This window comes from Oncorhynchus keta, chromosome 21 (genome assembly GCF_023373465.1).
Source record: "Oncorhynchus keta strain PuntledgeMale-10-30-2019 chromosome 21, Oket_V2, whole genome shotgun sequence".
In the NCBI taxonomy this organism is placed as follows: domain Eukaryota; kingdom Metazoa; phylum Chordata; class Actinopteri; order Salmoniformes; family Salmonidae; genus Oncorhynchus; species Oncorhynchus keta.
The window spans coordinates 43,238,233-43,263,249 of NC_068441.1; the positions used below are offsets into that span (position 1 = coordinate 43,238,233).

General features: G+C 40.0%; 1 protein-coding gene across 1 annotated transcript; it reads right to left on the reverse strand.

Moving 5' to 3' along the window:
• Nucleotides 1-1,340: 1,340 nt before the first annotated feature.
• Nucleotides 1,341-25,017, reverse strand: LOC118400592 (serine incorporator 3). Its single transcript, XM_035797592.2, is given in 10 exon segments — nucleotides 1,341-2,876; nucleotides 3,450-3,677; nucleotides 4,597-4,798; nucleotides 5,172-5,262; nucleotides 8,646-8,815; nucleotides 10,938-11,081; nucleotides 11,359-11,432; nucleotides 16,430-16,623; nucleotides 19,791-19,952; nucleotides 23,718-25,017. Coding segments are annotated over 10 exon segments (1,443 nt in total). The 5' UTR covers nucleotides 23,757-25,017; the 3' UTR covers nucleotides 1,341-2,737.

Genomic DNA, 25,017 nt, shown 5'->3' on the forward strand with positions numbered 1-25,017 from the left:
CTCATCACAACTACAGTTTGAATGGGAACTGAAGCATGTTCCACAAGCAGACCCTCATCACAACTACAGTTTGAATGGGAACTGAAGCATGTTCCACAAGCAGACCCTCATCACAACTACAGTTTGAATGGGAACTGAAGCATGTTCCACAAGCAGACCCTCATCACAACTACAGTTTGAATGGGAACTGAAGCATGTTCCACAAGCAGACCCTCATCACAACTACAGTTTGAATGGGAACTGAAGCATGTTCCACAAGCAGACCCTCATCACAACTTTTGAATGGGAACTGAAGCATGTTCCACAAGCAGACCCTCATCACAACTACAGTTTGAATGGGAACTGAAGCATGTTCCACAAGCAGACCCTCATCACAAAAGTTTAAATGGGAACTGAAATAGCAGACCCTCATACTGTTTGAATGGGAACTGAAGCATGTTCCAAATCATCACAACTACAGTTTGAATGGGAACTGAAGCATGTTCCACAAGCAGACCCTCATCACAACTACAGTTTGAATGGGAACAAGCATGTTCCACAAGCAGACTCTCATCACAACTACAGTTTGAATGGGAACTGAAGCATGTTCCATCATCACAACTACAGTTTGAATGGGAACTGAAGCATGTTCCACAAGCAGACTCTCATCACAACTTTTGAATGGGAACTGAAGCATGTTCCACAAGCAGACCCTCATTGTTTGAATGGGAACTGAAGCATGTTCCACAAGCAGACCCTCATCACAACTACAGTTTGAATGGGAACTGAAGCATGTTCCACAAGCAGACCCTCATCACAACTACAGTTTGAATGGGAACTGAAGCATGTTCCACAAGCAGACCCTCATCACAACTACAGTTTGAATGGGAACTGAAGCATGTTCCACAAGCAGACCCTCATCACAACTACAGTTTGAATGGGAACTGAAGCATGTTCCACAAACATAAAGATTACACAAATACTTGGCAGAAGCATAAACACTTGAAGTAGATTGTTGAAATAGATGTTTTTGGAAAGCAATCCACAAACACTGATAGCTACACTTTCATGTTGCTCTCAATTCAAAGATTCATAATACACAATTTACAGATACAGTATGAAAGGCATTGGAAAGGGGATGGCAGCTTACTACACTATTAAATCATGTTAGGATAAACCTATGCAAACTCAATTACTACTGAACAGAATTGCCTATAACTGGGCCTCCCGGGTGGCGCAGTGGTTAAGGGCGCTGTACTGCAGCGCCAGCTGTGCCATCAGAGTCCCTGGGTTCGTCCTTGTCTCATCGGCCGCACTAGCGACTCCTGTGGCCTAGGGCTGGGAGGGCTTGGTCAGTGTCCTTGTCTCATCGTGCACCAGCGACTCCTGTGGCGGGCTGGGCACAGTGTGCGCTAGCCAAGGTGCATGGTGTTTCCTCTGGCGCATTGGTGCGGCTGGCTTCCGAGTTGGATGCGCACTGTGTTGAGAAGCAGTTTGGGCGGCTTGGTTGGGTTGTGTATCGGAGGACGCATGACTTTCAACCTTCGTCTCTCCCGAGCCGTACGGGAGTTGTAGCGATGAGACAAGATAGTAGCTACTACAACAATTGGATACCATGAAATTGGGGAGAAAAAAGGGGTAAAGAAAAGAAAAAAAAACATTTAGCTATAACTAAATAAGCGTCTGTAATACGCTAAGCGACTTAAATATAACGGTAAAGGGAATTGTCCTGACTTGACTATAACATTAATCGGAAGACTTATTACAGTATTATTGGTGTCCTTTAGTAGCGGTTTCTTTGCAGCAATTCGACCATAAAGGCCTGATTCACAGTCTCCTCTGAACACTCTTGATGTTGATTTGTGTCTGTTACTTGAACTCTGTGAATAATTTATTTGGCCTGCAATCTGAGGTGCAGTTAATTGCCCATTTCTGAGGCTGGTAACTCTAATGAACTTGTCCTCTGCAGCAGAGTAACTCTGGGTCATCCTTTCCTGTGGCAGTCCTCATGAGAGACAGTTTCATCATAGCGCTTGATAGTTTTTGACTGACCTTCATGTCTTAAGGTAATGATGGACTGTCATTTCTCTTTGCTAAATTCAGCTGTTCTTGCCAAAATATGGTATACTTGGTATTTGACCAAATATGGCTATCTTCTGTATACCACCCCTACCATGTCACAACACAACGCTTTCAACACCTTGTAGAGTCCATGCCCCAACAAATTGAGGCTGTTCTGAGTCCAAAAGGGGGGGGGGTCCAACTCAGTATTAGGAAGGTGTTCCTAATGTTTGGTATACTCAGTGTATATTTACTCAAGAGATAAAGGATCTTACATTCTTATAGTTGGTTTGGAATGTTAGTCAGTCAAAGATTAATTTACATTGAGAGAATGTACAAAAAAAAAAGGAAAATGTAAAAATGTTCTTTTGACATAAAGGTCAACCATCAATACACGATTTGGTCCCTAATTGCACAAAATTGACCAAAAAACACATCTGTCAACCTTCAAATGCACCAACAAGGTTAGCGATTTAACACCAGGTTCATATGTGAATCTATTTCTTCTAATGCATCTAAAGGCCAACTAAAGAGATTTTTTATGAGAAACCATCAACATCTAATACACAAAACAAAACAGGTAATTTTGACAGGAAATCATTTGAAATCTAGGCCATGTGGTCAATGTTGTGTTTTTTTTTTTTTTTTACTAAATCAGGAATCACAATAAGGAACGCGAAAAGAAAATACTGCGTTCTCAGCTAAAGTCCCGGTTGGTGAGTATCATCGGGGTGACCACGGTCCCGGTATAGAGGGTAAGGCACACCCAACTGGAGGAGATCTTCACCCAAACTGCCGGCCACTTGCTGGTCATGGCATTGTAGTCTGCATCAGGACTGTATGGGAAAAAAATAAGATTTGTATATATAGTCATATCTGAACAATTGTTACGATGTGAATCTGTAAGAGAAATATCCATGGAAGAAGTATTGCGTTGCAGCGTTGCTTTGTGGGCACTTTCATTTTAGAGAGATGGAGCGGCCTCCATTGAAATATAACATGTTGAACTATAAAAGAACACAATGTGTAATTAATGTTATTTCCTCTTTAGTGTCAAAACATTGTGGTTCCTCTGTATTTTTGACGAACACAATGGGATCACAAAAGAGGAGTTCAACTTCACCTCAAAATGTGCACGACCAAGTTTGACAACATGGCCGTGTCTGAAAATGTCACTAGCTGTCAAATCCTTGCTCCCTCTGTCCTTATTTTCTCAATTACCTTCAAAGCTCATTGGAGGAGGTTCTCAGAGTGAGGAACCTTGGATCCTCTCCAAGGTGTACCAAGAACAAATCCTCAAAGGGAATTAAGGAAACAAGGACGGAGGAAGCAAAGTCTTGACAGCTAGTAACGTTTTCAGACACAGCATTTCACAACGTTGGTCATCTGTGTAGTTTGGCCATACTGACCTGTACCAGTTGGTGAGAGTCATCATGATGTAGAGCGAAGCCAGGAAGAGTATGAAGTGGAAGAAGAAATAGCTGTACTGGACCATGTCCCTCTCGTTATCCTCCACACGCCTGGGTCCCGTCCCTCCCTCCTCGTCCGGGGTGCCTGCTTTACTCTCCTCCAGGATCACTGTGTCGTTAGAGGCCATGGTTAACTTGTTCACCTGGCTGGTGTTGGACGAGCGGATGCTGCAAGGAAGTACACATTTATAGGCATTATAATAAGCACTATAATTTCATTAGCAATTATAACATAGCAAGTAAAGCATTTATAATGATGGGTTCTGACTAACTTTAAATATGAAATATCCTTATTCATGTTACTGAGGGAGAAAGGGGAATGCAGAGAGTTGTCAGAACATGTTATTGTTAGATATTAAGTATCATATGGAGAGAAGGGCAACAGTCTGGTTTCAGTTGTTGGGTTGTAATTTGAAATACTTGCTACACCAGACGTTAATGGTTATCTGTAGTAGGAATGTATATGGTGGGGTCAATGGAGGTTGGATATGAGCCAGGAGCTTGGAATGTTACTGAGTAAATGAAAAGGTTTTAGTCACTGATAAGGTTGGATAGCTCAGGATTAGTGAGGAATGGGGGTTGAGGTCAGGTCAGATGAAGGAACAGTTTATTACTCATATCACTTAACTTTCTGCCAAGCAACAGAGATGTATTGGCTGTCTCACCATACGAGGAAGGTTTAAATGTGTAAATGTGTTTTTGTCTGTTCAGCTGTCCGACCCATTTGGGGAATAAACTTGGTTTGAGCTTTTCCTAGTTGTCTGTTTTACTCTGTTTATTTAGAATCTAACAATAAGCATGGGTAAGCATTTATAGGTATTTCTAATTATTGTAATGCTTTAATAAAATATAACCAAAGTGGATTGATATCAGCTGATGTACGAAGGGCTATATAAATACATTTGATTTGATTTGATTGCATTAGCGCTTTCAGAGTGCTCAAACTGAAAACTGAAATTCTAATTATGTGAATGAGGGAGTCACCACATCCACTAATACTGTGAGGCACTGACAAATGTACATGACTTATATTCCCCAAACGATGTGCTGTAGCTGTACCCAAGTCTGCCTTACTGACCAATCACACCTGGAATAGAGGATGCAAATTATGAAGATGGCCAATCCCACAATGCTCTGGGTGTCCCACCACTGCAGATAGGGGGAGGAGAGGATGGGCTCTTCAGTGCCGATGATCACCACAGTCGTCTGGTTCTCGATCTCCAGTGGGGCCAGCGTGGGCACCAGTGTCTGCTGGAAGATGCTCAGCAGGCTGGGGTTGCATGTACGGTCTAAAGGGGGCCCGGGGGGTGGTTGCCCAACAGGGAAAAAAATGTAAGACTTTGAGGTTAAATTTTTCTCCCTTTCATTTTTATAGATATATTTTAATTAGTTGTAAAGCATAATCATATCATTAATCCATGAGAGGGGGTGGTGATTTTTCCGTTTCACTCGAGCTGAACAGGTGAATTTACCATTTTCGTGGGCAATGTAGAGTTTAAGCAACAACGTGTTTGTAATTGAGAATTTATTTGATAGTACCGAGTAATTAGTCATATAGAGAAGCATTTAAACTATTGGTTAATTAAGTTTGAATTAATAATGAACAATAGATGAACAGGTAAAGGATGCTGTTGGGGTAGCAGCTATAACAGTGTCTCTTACCAGGCTCGTTGGTCATGGCCGACCAGGTCAGATACATGGTGTACATAGTCATGAAGGAGGACTGGAGTAGACCGGATCGGGGCTGGAATTTCTAAAAATAATTAAACAAAACTGTGATTTACAAACGGATTCCAAAAATGTGTTTATTTTCTTCCATGATTTTATTACGATTGATATCAGGGTTTCCCAAACGCGGTCCTGGGGCACGTTTTGGTTTTTGCCCTTGTCCAATTCTTGATGATTATTTGAACCAGCTGTATAGTACCAGGGACCCTTGGGAGGCCCCAGGACCGTGTTTGGGAAACGCTTCTCTATATTAATATCACTGCATTGTTGGGAAAGAGCTCTTGAGAAAGGATTTCACAGTACTGTTTTACACCTGTTGTATACTGTGCTCGTGGCAAATAAACGTTGAAACTTGAACATGATGACATTGTCAAATTATGGAAAAATCACATTGATTAACTCTTTGGTCCTATCACTGTTCACTTACGTACTAATGGCACTGCCTACTCCAGACTAAACATTTTTAAATCATATGAGCAAAAAAAAAAAAAACATTTTATTTGGAATGCTAAGCCAGACAAAATTAAACATGCCTACTTATATAATGAATATCAGTTTGGGGGGCTAAAATGATGAAATATTAAATCTTTAAACCCCTCACTAAAAGCATCACTCATACATAAATTATACTTAAACCCCAAATAGTTCTCCAGTAGATTATTAAGAAAGGCTCATCCTTTGTACAAAAATGGCCTTTTTGTCTTTATACAGACTATAATTATACAGATTACAATACAAAAAGGAGTGGGAGGCCCCGGTGCACAACTGAGCAAGAGGACAACTACATTAGAGTGTTTAGTTTGAGAAACAGACGCCTCACAAGTCCTCAACTGGCAGCTTCATTAAATAGTACCCACAAAACACCAGTCTCAACGTCAACAGTGAAGAGGCTACGGGATGCTGGCCTTCTAGGTAGAGTTCCTCTGTCCAGTGTCCGTGTTATTTTGCCCATCTTAATCTTTTCTTTTTTTGGCCAGTCTATGTTTTTTTCTTTGCAACTCTGCCTAGAAGGCCAGCATCCCGGAGTAATGTACTTGTCCTCTTGCTCAGTTGTGCACCGGGGCCTCCCACTCCTCTTTCTATTCTGGTTTGAGACAGTTTCCACTGTTCTGTGAAGGGAGTAGGACACAGCATTGTACGAGATCTTCAGTTTCTTGGCAATTTCTCACATGGAATTTCTCAGAACAAGAATAGACTGACGAGATTCAGAAGAAAGTTATTTGTTTCTTGCCATTTTGAGCCTGTAATCGAACCCACAAATGCTGATGCTCCAGATACTCAACTAGTCTAAAGAAGGCCAATTTTGTTGCTACTTTAATCAGGACAACAGTTTTCAGCTGTGCTAACATAATTGAAAAAGGGTTTTCTAGTGATCAATTAGCCTTTTAAAATGATAAACACAACGTGCCATCGGAACACAGGAGTGATGGTTGCTGATCATGGGCCCCTGTATGACTATGTAGATATTCCATTTAAAAAATCAGCCGTTTCCAGCTGCAATAGTCATTTACAACATTAACAATGTCTACACTGTATTTCCGATCAATTTGATGTTATTTTAATGGACAAAAAAATGGCTTTTCTTTCAAAACCAAGGACATTTCTAAGTGACCACAAACTTTTGAACAGTAGTATATATGTAAAATGTGTCTGTAAAATGTATGTAAATATATCAGAAAAGCTGTAAAAAAACGAAAATATATTTGTCCTCCGAAGAGGGGGGGATTGGTGGAGGCGTTAAAAATCAAATATATATATACAGTGGGGCAAAAAAGTATTTAGTCAGCCACCAATTGTGCAAGTTCTCCATCTTAAAAAGATGAGAGAGGCCTGTAATTTTCATCATAGGTACACTTCAACTATGACAGACAAAATGAGAAGAAAAAAATCCAGAAATTCACATTGTAGGATTTTTATGAATTTATTTGCAGATTCTGGTGGAAAATAAGTATTTGGTCAATAACAAAAGTTTATCTCAATACTTTGTTATACACCCTTTGTTGGCATTGACAGAGGTCAAATATTTTCTGTAAGTCTTCACAAGGTTTTCACACACTGTTGCTGGTATTTTGGCCCATTACTCCATGCAGATCTCCTCTAGATCAGTGATGTTTTGGGGCTGTTGCTGGGCAACACAGACTTTCAACTCCCTCCAAAGATTTTCTATGGGGTTGAGAACTGGAGGCCACTCCAGGACCTTGAAATGCTTCATACGAAGCCACTCCTTCGTTGCCCGGGCGGTGTGTTTGGGATCATTGTCATGCTGAAAGACCCAGCCACGTTTCATCTTCAATGCCCTTGCTGATGATAGGCTTAGTTACTTTGGTCCCAGCCCTGCAGGTCATTCACTCGGTCCCCTCGTGTGGTTCTGGGATTTTTGCTTGTGATCATTTTGACCCCACGGGGTGCGATCTTGCGTGGAGCCCCAGATCGAGGGAGATTATCAGTGGTTTTGTATGTCTTCCATTTCCTAATAATTGCTCCCACAGTTGATTTCCTCAAACCAGGCTGCTTACCTATTGCAGCCTGGTGCAGGTCTACAATTTTGTTTCTGGTGTCCTTTGACAGCTCTTTGGTCTTGGCCATAGTGGAGTTTGGAGTGTGACTGTTTGAGGTTGTGGACAGGTGTCTTTTATACTGATAACAAGTTCAAACAGGTACCATTAATACAGGTAACGAGTGGAGGAAAGAGGAGCCTCTTAAAGAAGAAGTTACAGGTCTGTGAGAGCCAAACATCTTGCTTGTTTGTAGGTGACCAAATACTTATTTTCCACCATAAATTGCACATAAATTCATAAAAAATCCTACAATGTGATTTTCTGGATTTTTTTCTCCTAATTTTGTCTGTCATAGTTGAAGTGTACCTATGATGAAAATTACAGGCCTCTCTCATATTTTTAAGTGGGAGAACTTGCACAATTGGTGGCTGACTAAATACTTTTTTTGCCCCACTGTATATATATATAAAATAAATAAATTAAAAACATGATGAAAGTGACATCTGAGTAGGCATCAGTGGAGGTTTCTCCAGGTAGGAAAGGGAGGATGGATTCAAAATCCATCCTCAAACGTCACCAGCCGCCACCTACTGGTAGACATGTGTTATAATTAGGGCCTGAATCTGTTCTTAAACACAAGTCTTTTAAGACCTACTTCAAGCTTTATCTCCGAGGCGTCACTATTAACCTCAGCAGTCACCAGGAAATCAATACACAGGTGGGTCACACCCATGATTAAAGTTAAATGTCAAAAGCATACCATAAACATTTAGCAGATAAAGGTTCAGCCTACGCTCCCCAAACGCTAACCTTAACCACTACAAGGGCAAATGCTAAAAACTGACCTACCAATGAAATGATGAATATGAACGTTAAATGAGCATTTAATGAACACCGAACGAGGGCTTACCTGTACTCTGGGCAGGATGGACACGACAGAGGCTACAGCACAGAGAATCATGTTGAAGCTGATGAAGAACTTGTTGAGCAGACAGCCCTTTGGCTGAGTGTAGAACAGGTACATCAGGACAACGGCGATAAATGACATGATGTAGTTGAGTCCAGTTACAGCAAGCAAGGCTGGACAGAAGAGGACAGAGAGAATCAGATTCTAGTTGCATTGTTTTTATAAAGCAGGACAGATTCTGTCATAGAGCATTATATAGTGTCAGCACTATTGACCCCTGACCTTATGATACAGTTCACCATGTATTTACCTGCTTGAGTTGATATTACATACTTTACTAAAAAGTACCAAGTTGCTAAAACAGGACTTGAGTTTGAGTTTATTAAAATTTTTACAGGTAGAGTGCACATGAATCAACGTAAAAGTGCGGGTTTTAGCAGCGGCTAATTTTCAACCGCAGTCCCTGGGCAAGTTATTAAAAACTATTACAATAACAATACAGACAAACAATAAGCAGTGAGCACATGCAGAGCAACATAGGACAAGCAACACGTAGCACGCAGACAGGGAAACATAGGACAAGCAACACGTAGCACGCAGACAGAGAAACATAGGACAAGCAACACGTAGCACGCAGACAGGGAAACATAGGACAAGCAACACGTAGCACGCAGACAGAGAAACATAGGACAAGCAACACATAGCACGCAGACAGGGAAACATAGGACAAGCAACACGTAGCACGCAGACAGAGAAACATAGGACAAGCAACACGTAGCACGCAGACAGAGAAACATAGGACAAGCAACACATAGCACGCAGACAGAGAAACATAGGACAAGCAACACGTAGCACGCAGACAGAGAAACATAGGACAAGCAACATGTAGCACGCAGACAGGGAAACATAGGACAAGCAACACGTAGCACGCAGACAGAGAAACATAGGACAAGCAACATGTAGCACGCAGACAGAGGAACATAGGACAAGCAACACGTAGCACGCAGACAGAGAAACATAGGACAAGCAACACGTAGCACGCAGACAGAGAAACATAGGACAAGCAACATGTAGCACGCAGACAGAGGAACATAGGACAAGCAACATGTAGCACGCAGACAGAGAAACATAGGACAAGCAACATGTAGCACGCAGACAGAGGAACATAGGACAAGCAACACGTAGCACGCAGACAGAGAAACATAGGACAAGCAACATGTAGCACGCAGACAGAGGAACATAGGACAAGCAACACTTAGCACGCAGACAGAGAAACATAAACCAAGCAACACGTAGCACGCAGACAGAGGAACATACACCAAGCAACACGTAGCACGCAGACAGAGGAACAGAAGACAAGCAACACTTAGCATGCAGACAGAGAAATAGCACAAAAAAGCAACAAAACAAAATACTTAAAAGCAACAAGGAGAATGATGGAGTGCTGCATCAGATGCCCTGGCCTCCACAAAAACCCAATTGAGATGATTTGAGATGAGTTGGATCCGGGGTGAAGGAAAAGCAGCCAACAAGTGCTCAGCATATGTGGTAAATTCTTCAAGACAGTTAGAAAAGCAAAGCTGTCATCAAGGCAAGTGGCTACTTTGAAGAATCTAAAATATATTTGGATTTGTTTAACACTTTGTTGGTTACTAAATGATTCCATATGTGTTATTTCATAGTTTTGACATATTCACTATTATTCCTCAATGTAGAAAATAGTAGAAAATTAGGAACAACCATTGAATGAGTAGGTGTGTCAAAACTTTTGACTGGTACTGTATATCACTGTATCATCTGCATACATTTGAACTTCAGACCCAGTACAGACAGAAGGCAGATCATTAATGTATAGAATTAACAGGAGGGGCGCCAGTATTGACCCTTGGGGCACGCCCACATCATAGCTAAGAGTGGGCGACAGCTTATTGCTCACTCTGACACACTGAGTTCTTCCTTCAAGGTATGATTTCATCCATCTCAAGGCATTGGGGTAAAAGTTAAACTTGGACAGTTTTGTGATGAGAACCTCATGGTTAACAGTATCAAAAGCTTTCCTTAGGTCTAGAATACAGCCCCAACAACTTCAAATAAAACATCACATCAGCATCTCTAATTAGCAAAATTATTTAGCCAATCATAAACACTTGTGTGTTGATGCTCTTTTATTCTGCCCTTTTCTTTCTCCTTCATTGTATTGTTTGACTGCTAACTACGTGTGTTGTGATTGTAAGTGTATTTAATATAAGGTTGGATTTGATTTGACTTCCTTAGCAGAGGGTCAGGCAGACTCACCTGCATACCAGCCCCTGGAGTTCCCACTCTCCATGTTATCCACCCAGGACTCATTCCAGGAGTGGGCAAAATCCACCAGCAGAACCAGCTGGATCAGGATGAAGAAGAACGCCCCACAGGTACCCACCACGAACCACACTGCACACACACAAAGAGACCATCATCGTATCACAAATATCCACAAGCACTGCTAAGTATAGAGTTACTAGTATATTACAATTACAACTCATTCAATGATTAATTGCGTGTATCAACAATGAATTGTCTTAATAATCCAATAAATTGTAATATCAACAATTAAAAGTATATCACTAATGTTTATGCGGATTGTGCATGGTCAAGTGCTACATCGATAAATCATAATAAATAGACAAATGTTATGACAAATTCTTTATTTAAATTGGGTCAATCTTATGGTGAGTGAAAGGCCCCTCAGGGATATAAAAGGCACCGACTGTCACGGCAACCATGGTGACAATCTTAAAGAACCAAAACCTGCATGGGGGAAGGAAGTCATTCGTCAACCGAATCCCTTTTGATAATGTTTTGATAGACTTCATGAATCATTATAAAAAGTATGTAAAATAACTATGAAATATTTTTTTTATAGTATGATCTTTCAATAATGCCACTCTTGATGTGGTGTACAGATAAAATACAAAATAATATACATTGACAGTATCAGCATTTTTCAAAACGCACATATTACATGGTTATTTGTTGCATGGGTATACCTAGTAAATATACATGAATAGGCTAATGATGTGCATGTCTGAAAACCTGTTATTGCTTTGCCATTATGCGGTATTGTGTGTAGATTGATGAGGGGAAGAAAAAACATCTATTTTAGAATAAGGCTGTAAATAGGGATGCACCAATGTTATTTTTGGCCGATACCGATATCCAATATTTTCCTTGTGTAAAAAACAGTACCGTTACCGATATTTACAATTTTAGCGGCCTTTTAAGCATTCTTAAGGCATTGCATCTCAGTGCAAGAGGCGTCACAACAGTCCCTGGTTGGAATCCAGGCTGTATCACACCCGGTCGTGATTGGGAGTCCCATAGGCCAGTGCACAATTGGCCCAGCATCGGCCGGGTTTGGCCGGGGTAGGCCGTCATTGTAAATAAGAAATTGTTCTTAACTGACTTGCCGAGTTAAATAAAGGTTACACACACACCACACTGACCCAAAATGTATTTTGTTGGCATTTACGTATGTCCCCATTACTAGTAAAACATAATCAAAACCTATTTCTTTCACTTACTTGCTGTGCTGTTTTGTTGTTCATTTGTTCAGTCGTTTCTTTCTCAAACAGGATTTCATCATACATATCAAGCAGTGAAGTTTCAGCTGTCAGTGCGTGCCGAGGAAGAGAGGCCACGGACAATCACTGTGTCCATTTCCATCTTGTCCAGCCATGTCTGTAACATTTCACCTAAACCCTGTTTCTTGTCTGCATCGAAGTAGCGGTCCTTGTACCTGGCATCGAGCATAGTGGTGACACAGTAAAGAGGCTCAGAGGTAATGCCACCGAATCGCTTGTTCAAAGCCTTGAGTACTTATGTAAGTTTCAACCAGACGGTCTGTGTCGGCAGTTTGTTGAGCAGGCGTTTCAATGCCATGACAGAGGGTATCACATCTGCTGCAGACGCAGTTGATTAGCTTATTTCTCGAGACAGTTGTTCGAATGGAGCTAGGAGTGTTCATGTTTACAAGTTTCAAATATGTTCTCAAATGCCACTGAAATGGCAGCAGCGGTATGAGAAAGAACATATTCTTGAGCATGCAATACGGCTTTCCTCAGTACAAAATCCTCGTCGACCCACTGTGCCGTCAGACTCAGCATACTCATGTGGCTGACATCGCTGGTCCAAATCTTAGTCGGGAAGCTAATAGTAGTGACGCCCATAGCAAGTAGCTCATGGATGTGAGTGTCAACAATACTGTGAACTCCGGTAGGGCAACATCTGAAAAATAGTGTGTACCGGGGCTCGATCAGTCGGTGAAAGCCAACATCATCCACGACAGAGGACGGTTGATTGTCAAAGGGCAATGAATTCTATTATCTTGGCGTTAATGGGTTTGGCCATTGAGTTGTCTCGCTGAAATGTTCTTACTTTTTCAAGTGACTACTCGACTTGAACTTGTTTAGTTGTTGGAAGTGTGCACTTAGTATTTTTCTGCTTTTGTTCTGTGTAGCGCTGTATTTTTCGTGGCGTCATTACATCATCTAGCTACGTTATATAGGTATACACGTCATCTACCTATGGTATATAGGTATGCATGTCATCTACCTATGTTATATAGGTATACACATCATCTACCTATGTTATATAGGTTTACACATCATCTACCTATGGTATATAGGTATACACATCATCTACCTATGGTATATAGGTATACACATCATCTACCTATGGTATATAGGTATACACGTCATCTACCTATGGTATATAGGTATACACATCATCTACCTATGGTATATAGGTATACACATCATCTACCTATGGTATATAGGTATATACGTCATCTACCTATGGTATATAGGTATACACATCATCTACCTATGGTATATAGGTATATACGTCATCTACCTATGGTATATAGGTATACACATCATCTACCTATGGTATATAGGTATACACATCATCTACCTATGGTATATAGGTATATAAGTCATCTACCTATGGTATATAGGTATACACATCATCTACCTATGGTATATAGGTATACACATCATCTACCTATGGTATATAGGTATACACATCATCTACCTATCTACCTATGGTATATAGGTATATAGGTATACACATCATCTACCTATGGTATATAGGTATACACATCATCTACCTATGGTATATAGGTATACACATCATCTACCTATGGTATATAGGTATACACATCATCTACCTATGGTATATAGGTATACACATCATCTACCTATGGTATATAGGTATACACATCATCTACCTATGGTATATAGGTATACACATCATCTACCTATGGTATATAGGTATACACATCATCTACCTATGGTATATAGGTATACACATCATCTACCTATGGTATATAGGTATACACATCATCTACCTATGGTATATAGGTATATACGTCATCTACCTATGGTATATAGGTATACACATCTACCTATGGTATATAGGTATACACATCACTACTATGGTATATAGGTATACACATCATCTACCTATGGTATATAGGTATACACATCATCTACCTATGGTATATAGGTATACACATCATCTACCTATGGTATATAGGTATATCATCGTCATCTACCTATGGTATATAGGTATACACATCATCTACCTATGGTCATCATACCTATGGTATATAGGTATATCATCTACCTATGGTATATAGGTATACACATCATCTACCTATGGTATATAGGTATACACATCATCACGTCATCTACCTATGGTATATAGGTATACACATCATCTACCTATGGTATATAGGTATATACGTCATCTACCTATGGTATATATATAGGTATACACATCATCTACCTCATCTACCTATGGTATATAGGTATACACATCATCTACCTATATACGGTATATAGGTATATAGGTATACACATCATCTACCTATGGTATATAGGTATATACATCATCTACCTATGGTATATAGGTATACACATCATCTACCTATGGTATATAGGTATACACATCACATCATCTACCTATGGTATATAGGTATACACATCATCTACCTATGGTATATAGGTATATACGTCATCATACCTATGGTATATAGGTATACACATCATCTACCTATGGTATATAGGTATATAGGTATACACATCATCTACCTATGGTATATAGGTATACACATCATCTACCTATGGTATATAGGTATACACATCATCTACCTATGGTATATAGTATATAGGTATACACATCATCTACCTATGGTATATAGGTATACACATCATCTACCTATGGTATATAGGTATACACATCATCTACCTATGGTATATAGGTATATCATCTACCTATGGTCATCTACCTATGGTATATAGGTATACACATCATCTACTACCTATGGTATATAGGTATACACATCATCTACCTATGGTATATAGGTATATCATCTACCTATGTCATCTACCTATGGTATATAGGTATACACATCATCTACCTATGGTATATAGGTATACACATCATCATCTACCTATGGTATATAGGTATACACATCATCTACCTATGGTATATAGGTATACACATCATCTACCTATGGTATATAGGTATATCATCTACCTATGGTATATATCTACCTATGGTATATAGGTATACACATCATCTACCTATGGTATATAGGTATATAGGTATACACATCATCTACCTATGGTATATAGGTATACACATCATCTACCTATGGTATATAGGTATACACATCATCTACCTATGGTATATAGGTATACACATCATCTACCTATGGTATATAGGTATACACATCATCTACCTATGGTATATAGGTATACACATCATCTACCTATGGTATATAGGTATACACATCATCATCTACCTATGGTATATAGGTATACACATCATCTACCTATGGTATATAGGTATACACATCATCTACCTATGGTATATAGGTATACACATCATCTACCTATGGTATATAGGTATACACATCATCTACCTATGGTATATAGGTATACACATCATCTACCTATGGTATACACATCATCTACCTATGGTATATAGGTATACACATCATCTACCTATAGGTATACACATCATCTACCTATGGTATATAGGTATACACATCATCTACCTATGGTATATAGGTATACACATCATCTACCTATGGTATATAGGTATACACATCATCTACCTATGGTATATAGGTATACACATCAGCTTTGACATCGGTTTTGCATATCGGCGTTAAACTAGACTTCGGGCTGATGCAGATGTTGGCGTTTTTTGCCAATATCGTCCAATTCCGATATGCTCACCAATATATTGTGCATCCCTAGCTGTACCTAACGTAACAAAATGTGAAAAAAGGGAAGGGGTCAGAACACTTTCCAAATGCACTGTATATGAATAGGCTTATGATGTATTGCTGTTACTAAAAATTCTACTGCTGTTATTATCCTCTGTTTCAGAGAGGCACGGTGGCCTAAAGCACGTTAGCTCAGTGACCTGTTGTGTAAGAGATTATTTTATTAATATTGCCAATGGTTGTTGTGACAGTGCCTGTAGCAGTGTGATAGTCATACTGTATGACAGAAAATAGTCAACAAACAAGGGTGTCTTACCAGTACCTCATTATGACATTAGTTACAAGCAGTGTACATTTTCAGTTTATAATAACAGTAAAGGCTATTCACCTTAATACTGACTTTTTAGTCAAAGTTGGCGTAGTAATAAATATGATTACATCTAGGCCTGTACTTTTTTATTTTTTCATGTATTTTTTTTAGGGGGTGCATCATGTGATGGGTGATTACCCGTTGTGGATGGCAGAGCGTGGGTCTCGGCTGTTCTTGACGTTGATCATAATCAGAGCGAACACCAGGAAACACATGCTCATGCCGAAGTACACCCGGTACACGGCTTTATAGCCCACAAAGATCTCACAGTTCATGTTGGCATGGATTCCTGAGATAGAAGAGCCTGCTCCGTCTTCACAGAACCCAGGAATCTACAGGCACAGATAGACATTCTCACAAACCATTCAGGCCAGTCTAATCTACTGTACAGAGTAGGCAGCATTATTATAGTCTAGCTGTGTGATTCTGTATTCAATAACCTAACATTTTCACTTTGGTCAACAACAAGTTGGCTATTATCATGAGAGACGGTACCACAAAAGTTAACTTTTCACATACAGTATTATAGCCATTCATACAACAGTGCTCATTTAGTTAAGTCTTAATTATATTACAGTCAAAATGACTAAGACTTAGACACATTTGTCATTTGAATAATGATTTAGTGTAGTTATTGTCAAAATGACGAAAACAGTGGGACATTTTTTATCAACTAAATGCCCTTTCATTTTAGTTCCATCATATTTGTATTGCCTCAACCTATAGTGAACATAAATAACTGACTTCCATGAGCAGAAACATACACAGCCTTGTCTTACCAATATATTTTTCTGCATAACATCCTATTCTCTTCCCAACGCAGAAATATGACAAACATATGCAATAATAATAATAATAATAAATGACAGAAGAATTATCTGGCCATGTAATTTCCTAATTCAGCCTACATAGATATTACACATTACATACAAAACAGACGAGAGAGAGAAGCACAATCACCAGATGGTGCTGCAAAGTATTGGCAAAGTACAGTAGTATTTTGCATTTCCTTCACTCGGTCGCATCATTGCCATTGTTATCAACGTTCCAGATGCTGCAGCCACATTGTGGATGTAAAATGCAGGCCGATGTGGCTCAACATAAATTATTTATTTATTTGATTAGCTATAGTTTTTTTCTGGATTTATTTAGTCAGTTATTGTCACGGCAACTGCCACGGAAAAATATGTGTTTGACGAATATTTTTGTCATTATTTTTGTTGACAAAATTAACATGGTCATAAAGTCATTCAACGTTCCCAGGTAACTGCAAAAATAAAGGAAACATGAGTGAATGAGGGAGACAAAGTCAATTGAAAGCAGGTGCTTCCACACAGGTGTGGCTCCTGAGTTAATTAAGAAATTAAAACATCCCATCATGCTTAGGGTCATGTATAAAAAATTCTGGGCAGCCCATTAGTTTGGCTACCATGACGAGAAGAAGAGATCTCAGTGACTTTGAAAGAGGGAGCATAGAGGGTGTAAAGGGTTTGTGTGTCTCAGTCACCAGATCTCAACCCAATTGAACAGTTAAGGGATATTCTGGAGCGGCGCCTGAGACAGCGTTTTCCACCACCATCAACAAAACAGCAAATTATGTAATTTCTTGTGGAAGAATAGTGTCGCATCCCTCCAACAGAGTTCCCGGACACTTGTAGAATCTATGCCAAGGCGCACTGAAGCTGTTCTGGCAGCTCTGGTGGCTCAACGCCCTTAAAACACTATGTTGGTGTTTCTGTTATTTTGTCAGTTACCTGTATATGTACATTTTTACATTTAGAATGACAGTATACACAGAGTTGCAATGTTAATGCAGCCTCAATATGCAGTAAGTTGTATCTCTGTAGGCCCCTACTGTTCTATACTTTGTGTGACTTAACCCTTCTCACCAATAGCCTCCCCAGGTATTCAAGCATTATTTTTTTATTTTTTTATTTTACCTTTATTTAACCAGGCAAGAACAAATTCTTATTTTCAATGACGGCCTAGGAACAGTGGGTTAACTGCCTGTTCAGGGGCAGAACGACAGATTAGTACCTTGTCAGCTCGGGGGTTTGAACTTGCAACCTTCCGGTTACTAGTCCAACGCTCTAACCACTAGGCTACCCTGCCGCAACCATTTACCATGTACGCAAACATCTACTATGACACATCATGGCTTATCATCTCATGCACACACACACACTGGGTGTTTCTCAATATGCATACTAGCGCACTCCGAGCACGCAATCTGGAGCACGGGAGTGTCGGAGCACTGGAATGATTGATGAGCAGATGATGATGTACAAGTAGTGATACTGGTGTGCAAAAGAGCAGAAAGGTCAATAAAAACAATATGGGGATGAGGTAGGTAGATTGGGTGGGCTATTTACAGATGGACTATGTACAGCTGCAGCGACCGGTTAGCTGCTCAGATAGCTGATGTTTAAAGTTAGTGAGGGACATGTAAGTCTCCAACTTCAGCGATTTTTGCAATTTGTTCCAGTCACTTGCAGCAGAGAACTGGAAGGAAAGGCGGCCAAAGTAGGTGCTAGCTTTGGGGATGATCAGTGAGATATACCTGCTGGAACATGTGCTATGGGTGGGTGTTGTTATCGTGACCACTGAGCTGAGGTAAGGCGGAGCTTTACCTAGCATAGACTTATAGATGACCTGGAGACAGTGGGTCTGGCGATGAATATGTAGCGAGGGCCAACCGACTAGAGCATACAGGTCGCAGTGGTGGGTGGTACAAATGGCATTGGTGACAAAACGGATGGCACTGTGATAGACTGCATCCAGTTTGCTGAGTAGAGAATTGAAACTATTTTGTAGATGACATCGCCGAAGTTGAGGATCGGTGGGATAGTCAGTTTTACTAGGGAAAGTTTGGCGCCGTGAGTGAAGGAGGATTTGTTGCGAAATAGAAAGCCAATTCTAGATTTGATTTTGGATTGGAGATGTTTGATATGAGTCTGGAAGGAGAGTTTACAGTCTAGCCAAACACCTAGGTATTTGTAGTTATCCACATATTCTAGGTCAGAACCGTCCAGAGTTATGATGCTGGTCGGGCGGGCGGGTGCGGGCAGCGAACGGTTGAAAAGCATGCATTTGGTTTTACTAGCAATTGGAGGCCATGGAAGGAGTGTTGTATGGCATTGAAGCTCGTTTGGAGGTTAGTTAACACAGTGTCCAAAGAAGGGCCAGATGTATACAGAATGGTGTTGTCTGCGTAGAGGTGGATCAGGGCATCAAGCTAACTCCTCCCCCTTTGGCAGTTCTATCTTGACGGAAATGTTGTAGTTGGGTATAGAAATCTCATAATTTTTGGTGGCCTTCCTAAGCCAGGATTCAAACACGGCTAGGACATCCGGGTTGGCAGAGTGTGCTAAAGCAGTGAGTAAAACAAACTTAGGGAGGAGGCTTCTGATGTTAACATGCATGAAACCAAGGTTTTTTCGATGACAGAAGTACGGTAGTATGTATATTGAAAAAACGCATTGATTGGCACGCCTCGTACCTTTTTTAGCTGCTCGTCCACTCCCGGTGACAGCATGATGCAGGCTATAATGGTCCCTAGCAACAGGATGAAGGTGTAGATGACTCGCGTCACCGTGGAGTTCTTGCTCTAGGGACAGCACCTGCACAGCAAGCATGTCGCACTGCTACACAGACACGGCACCTAGAGGGAAAGAGATAGGGAAAAACCATTGCCAAACGTTCCTGAAACATATTAGGTCAGTTAGGGACAAGCCAGTCGATGCAGACTGATTAACCTTAGTATTGGCACTTGCAGCAATGTGGTAGTAGACAGGAACCGAATTCAAACGCAATCAAAACAACCCAATCAATTTTTTTTTCCCTTTTGAGATTTATTTAAAATTGCCCTGGGTGCTAGTCTGAGAAATGTGCTTCATCTTCTCTGAGAGGTCTAAAATCTGAGGACAAACTTGTCAACTCCCTCAAATGCTAATATATATATTTTTTTAAATTGGCGGTGTTGATTGTGTAGTGGTTGTGGTAGTTGTGGTGTGGGTTTTATGGGTAGTATAGCATATTGGCCTTGGCCAACACTTATTACCTGGGCCTGAGACAAAGAACGACTGTATAACTTATCACTGAGCTGTGCCCAAAAGAGGACCAATGCTCTTTTGTCCTCTTGTTGTTACAATAAGATATTTTGCTCGAGGCCCTGGGCTACATGACAAAAAAAACACTGTTTTGCAAGGGAAGTGACACAATTTCCCTAGTTAAAAGAAATTCATGTTAGCAGGCAATATTAACTAAATATGCAGGTTTAAAAATGTATACTTGTGTATTGATTTTAAGAAAGGCATTGATGTTTATGGTTAGGTACACGTTGGAGCAACGACAGTCCTTTTTCGCACCGCATCGATTATATGCAACGCAGGACACTCTAGATAAACTAGTAATATCATCAACCATGTGTAGTTAACTAGTGATTATGATTGATTGATTGTTTTTTATAAGATAAGTTTAATGCTAGTTAGCAACTTACCTTGGCTTCTTACTGCAATAAGAATGTGTTCTTAACTGACTTCCCTAGTTAAATAAAGGTGTAAAAATAATAATACAATTTAAAAAATTTGGCCAAATCGGTGTCCAAAAATACAGATTTCCGATTGTTATGAAAACCTGAAATCGGCCCTAATTAATCATCCATTCCGATTAATCGGTCAACCTCCATTTGTAACAATAAGAAATATAATTGCATGTATTTATATTATCAAGGTGAGACTGAACATGGGAGAGAAACAGAAGGAGAGCCACCAGAGGAGGATCAAGGGGACCAAATGCTTCGACATCCGGGTGAATGACTAGGCTTGGAAGAAGGACAAAAGGAAGGCGAGACCTGGGAAACCTTGCTGCTCTTTCACTGCCATCCGTTAAGGTGAATATAAACATCTCTGAGGATAACTATTTGCATTTGCCTCACCGTGGTGGGCTGCAGCGCCATGCTGTCAGCAGTACCAATACAGGCCCAGGGGTTTCTCCAAATAGTCCATCTCAAGGCTAACGACTGGGACTTGTTAAGTAACCACTGCTTCCAGGTAGGTACTGTTAAGGTGTATGACTCCAGTGGTCATGACACCACTCTGGAGTTTCTCTCACAACTCATCTCGCTATCTTTTCCATGGCCCATGCCTTACCTCCCTCATCAACCCCGCTGACGTAAAAAATTACAGACAGGTATCCTTTATTTTCTGTCTGCCATTAACATTATTAATTAATAATGTCTAATCAAACATTCCAATTAAATCATTCAATGACTGTATTTTTACATAGATGTAAACAAGCAAACACACAGGTTTATCAGCTATCTCCTACCCTGTTCCCTTTACTATGCTCCTGTTTTCCAGGACCTAGGGGTTTCTGCCTAACACCCAGACATGGATCCACCTGATGTCCTCCATTATCAACCACCCTACAACTTTTCATTACATCAGCTACTGTTATTGTCATGTTGTCATTATCTGCTAAGAAAGAGCAAGAAAACTATCATACTGGGCATATCATGTGAGATACACAGATTAACTAAAAACACTAGCACTGCAAACACTCAGAACAAAGAGAGCAGCAGCGCCTGGACTTTGCAGTCTCCCTTTCTGAGACTGGCTGCCTGTTGAGAACAAGTGACAGGCAGAACCTCCCATCCACACAGCAACCACCACCTCTATATTCCACACACCAGAATTCAGTAGTTCAGCTTGATTGCCATGTGAGTGTACAAAAAATCAGTGAAAGTAAATTTCACACATGTACCAAAAAAATATATGAATGTTTATATATTTAAATCTAAAATATTGCCAGATTGGTTTTCACAGCTGTTTCACAAGGTGTTCATTATTGTAAATTGTAAAGTATCCCTTGGTGGTATTTGTTAGTTCAAAATGATTCATTGTTGTATCCTAGAACATACAATAGATATATAGCACAAAGATATATATTATACCACTTATGAGCTATAATTTTTTAAAATCATAATATAGGACTACTGAAATAATATTATTTCAGTGTAGATAAGGGAAAGCCTGTTAAAAGTGAAAAGATGCCAGCCAGACAAGCCAGTGTATGAATCAAATAAATTAGCATATGCATGTAGTGGAAATGAACTGGTCTCTTGACTTCTGATCGAGACATACTGAAACAAATACATTTACATTACATTTAAGTCATTTAGCAGACGCTCTTATCCAGAGCGACTTACAAATTGGTGCATTCACCTTATGACATCCAGTGGAACAGCCACTTTACAATAGTGCATCTACATCTTTTAAGGGGGGTTGCTTTATCCTATCCTAGGTATTCCTTAAAGAGTGTCTCCGGAAGGTGGTGATTGATTTTTCGTGAGGGAGTGTGTTCCAAAGCCAGAGCAGCGAACAGTTTTGACTTTTACTTCCTCATTTTACCAACCGGCCAGGCAGTCAGTTAAGAACAAATTCTTATTGTCAATGATGGCCTAGGAACAGTGGGTTAACTGCCTGTTCAGGGGGAGAATGACAGATTGTCAGCTTGAGGGTTTGAACTTGGTTGCTAGTCCACCGCTCTAACCACTAGGCTACCCTGCCGCCACAAATAGCAACAGTGGTGTTATAAGGGGTTTTTGTCTCTAACCGTTCTCTTCACTAAACAGTAAATCACAGTACAAACTTCTAGTAGGAGAAACAGATTCTAAGTGATTTGATAAGCCTCTGAAGAAATTGTGTGGAAGAACATACTCTTTGGGGACCAACCAGGTCAACCTGCGCTAAGGTAATTAACCTTAGTGCAGGTTGACCTGGTTGGTCCCCAAAGAGTATGTTCTTCCACACAATTTCTTCAGACGCTCTCGAGCAGTGTGGGTGCAATAATTGAATAACATAGATTCCTAACTTTATTTTGCAAAGCCCTCGGTGTAGTCAGGGTATTAGAAAAATACTTGTCTCCATTGACAGTCCATGTTAATTCATGGCAGTATTTTACAGCACAAGGAAGACGTTAGGTAACTTGGTGAGAGGCATCACGAGGCTCAATTCTGGCACCCCATACCGGTCATCCTACTGCCTCTGATCTGGCGGACTCACTAAACAAAAATGATTTGTTTGTGAATTATGTCTGAGTGTGCCGTCTGGTTTGCTTAATAAAGAATTTGAAATGATTTATACTTTTACTTTTCATACTAAAATATATTTAAAACCAAATAATGTTTTACTTTTTCTCAAGTAAAGTTACTATTTTACTGGGGGACGTTCAATTTTTTCTGTTAGGGTATTTTGACTTTTATTCAAGTATGCTAATTGGGTACTTTTTCCACCACTGATCCTGACAACCTTGTATGAGCTCACCTCAGCTGCACTTGCCTGGGATACTCAGCCATTCTTTCATACATGTCAACCTGGTTCTTGTTCACAAATATGGTCGTGATGATATACGAGAAGCACCTTACCCAGCTTGCGACAGAAAAGGCCCCGAAGACAGCTCCCATAATGTTCTGATTTCGGCACAAGATTGCACTCAACCTCTTTAGTGGTTTTCTTCCTGGAACGGTACACGTTACTCTTCTGTCCTGGACTCTCAGTGTAGATATAATTTGAGTACCAACTTTTGAAAATACTAAATATTTTAACTAAATGATTTTGTTGTAGTGCTCTACAAGCGATTGCTAGACTAAGTCCTCAACTGTGCGCTATCTTCTGTGATTTCCTTCCGTTGAACGTTGTTTCCCACTGCGTCACACAGGATGATGTCACTACTTTCAGATAAGTACAGTCTATACAATGTTGCTGCTACGGTCCAATCGGTTTCATCTCTTAATGCTGTCATTGGTCTAAAATCAAATGTTTGAATTCCAACCTTAAATGTAAATGTAACATACAGTATAAGCTATAGTTTATTTAGTAAACTACACACACAAAAATCTGTCATCAATTAAAAAAACAAAAACATTATGAACATATTCCTTTGAGTAACAGTCGGATCTAATTTACATTTTTGATAAAAAATAAAACTTGGCATTCAACTTCCCATGATAAAAATAAAAACAATATATACATATTATGTTGTCATCTTCAGGAAACAAGTTATATAGGTGAACACAGAATGTACCTTGGTAACACTTTATTTGAACTGTACATCACAACAGTGTCATATTATGGTCATAAACATGACATAACAAATGTCAAAAGATGTAAAGGCATCTTATGTCACTGACTGTCAAGTGACAAGGCAGTGTCATTTTTCATGTACTGTAAACAGTTAAAGGTGTAATGACATGTTGACATAGTTCATGTAACTTATTATGAAGCTGTCATGACGTACAATGTTACTCAGTTATCGGTCATGACGTAGTGTTACTCAGTTATCGGTCATGACGTACAGTGTTACTCAGTTATCGGTCATGACGTAGTGTTACTCAGTTATCGGTCATGACGTAGTGTTACTCAGTTATCGGTCATGACGTACAGTGTTACTCAGTTATCGGTCATGACGTAGTGTTACTCAGTTATCGGTCATGACGTACAGTGTTACTCAGTTATCGGTCATGACGTAGTGTTACTCAGTTATCGGTCATGACGTAGTGTTACTCAGTTATCGGTCATGACGTAGTGTTACTCAGTTATCGGTCATGACGTACAGTGTTACTCAGTTATCGGTCATGACGTAGTGTTACTCAGTTATCGGTCATGACGTAGTGTTACTCAGTTATCGGTCATGACGTAGTGTTACTCAGTTATCGGTCATGACTC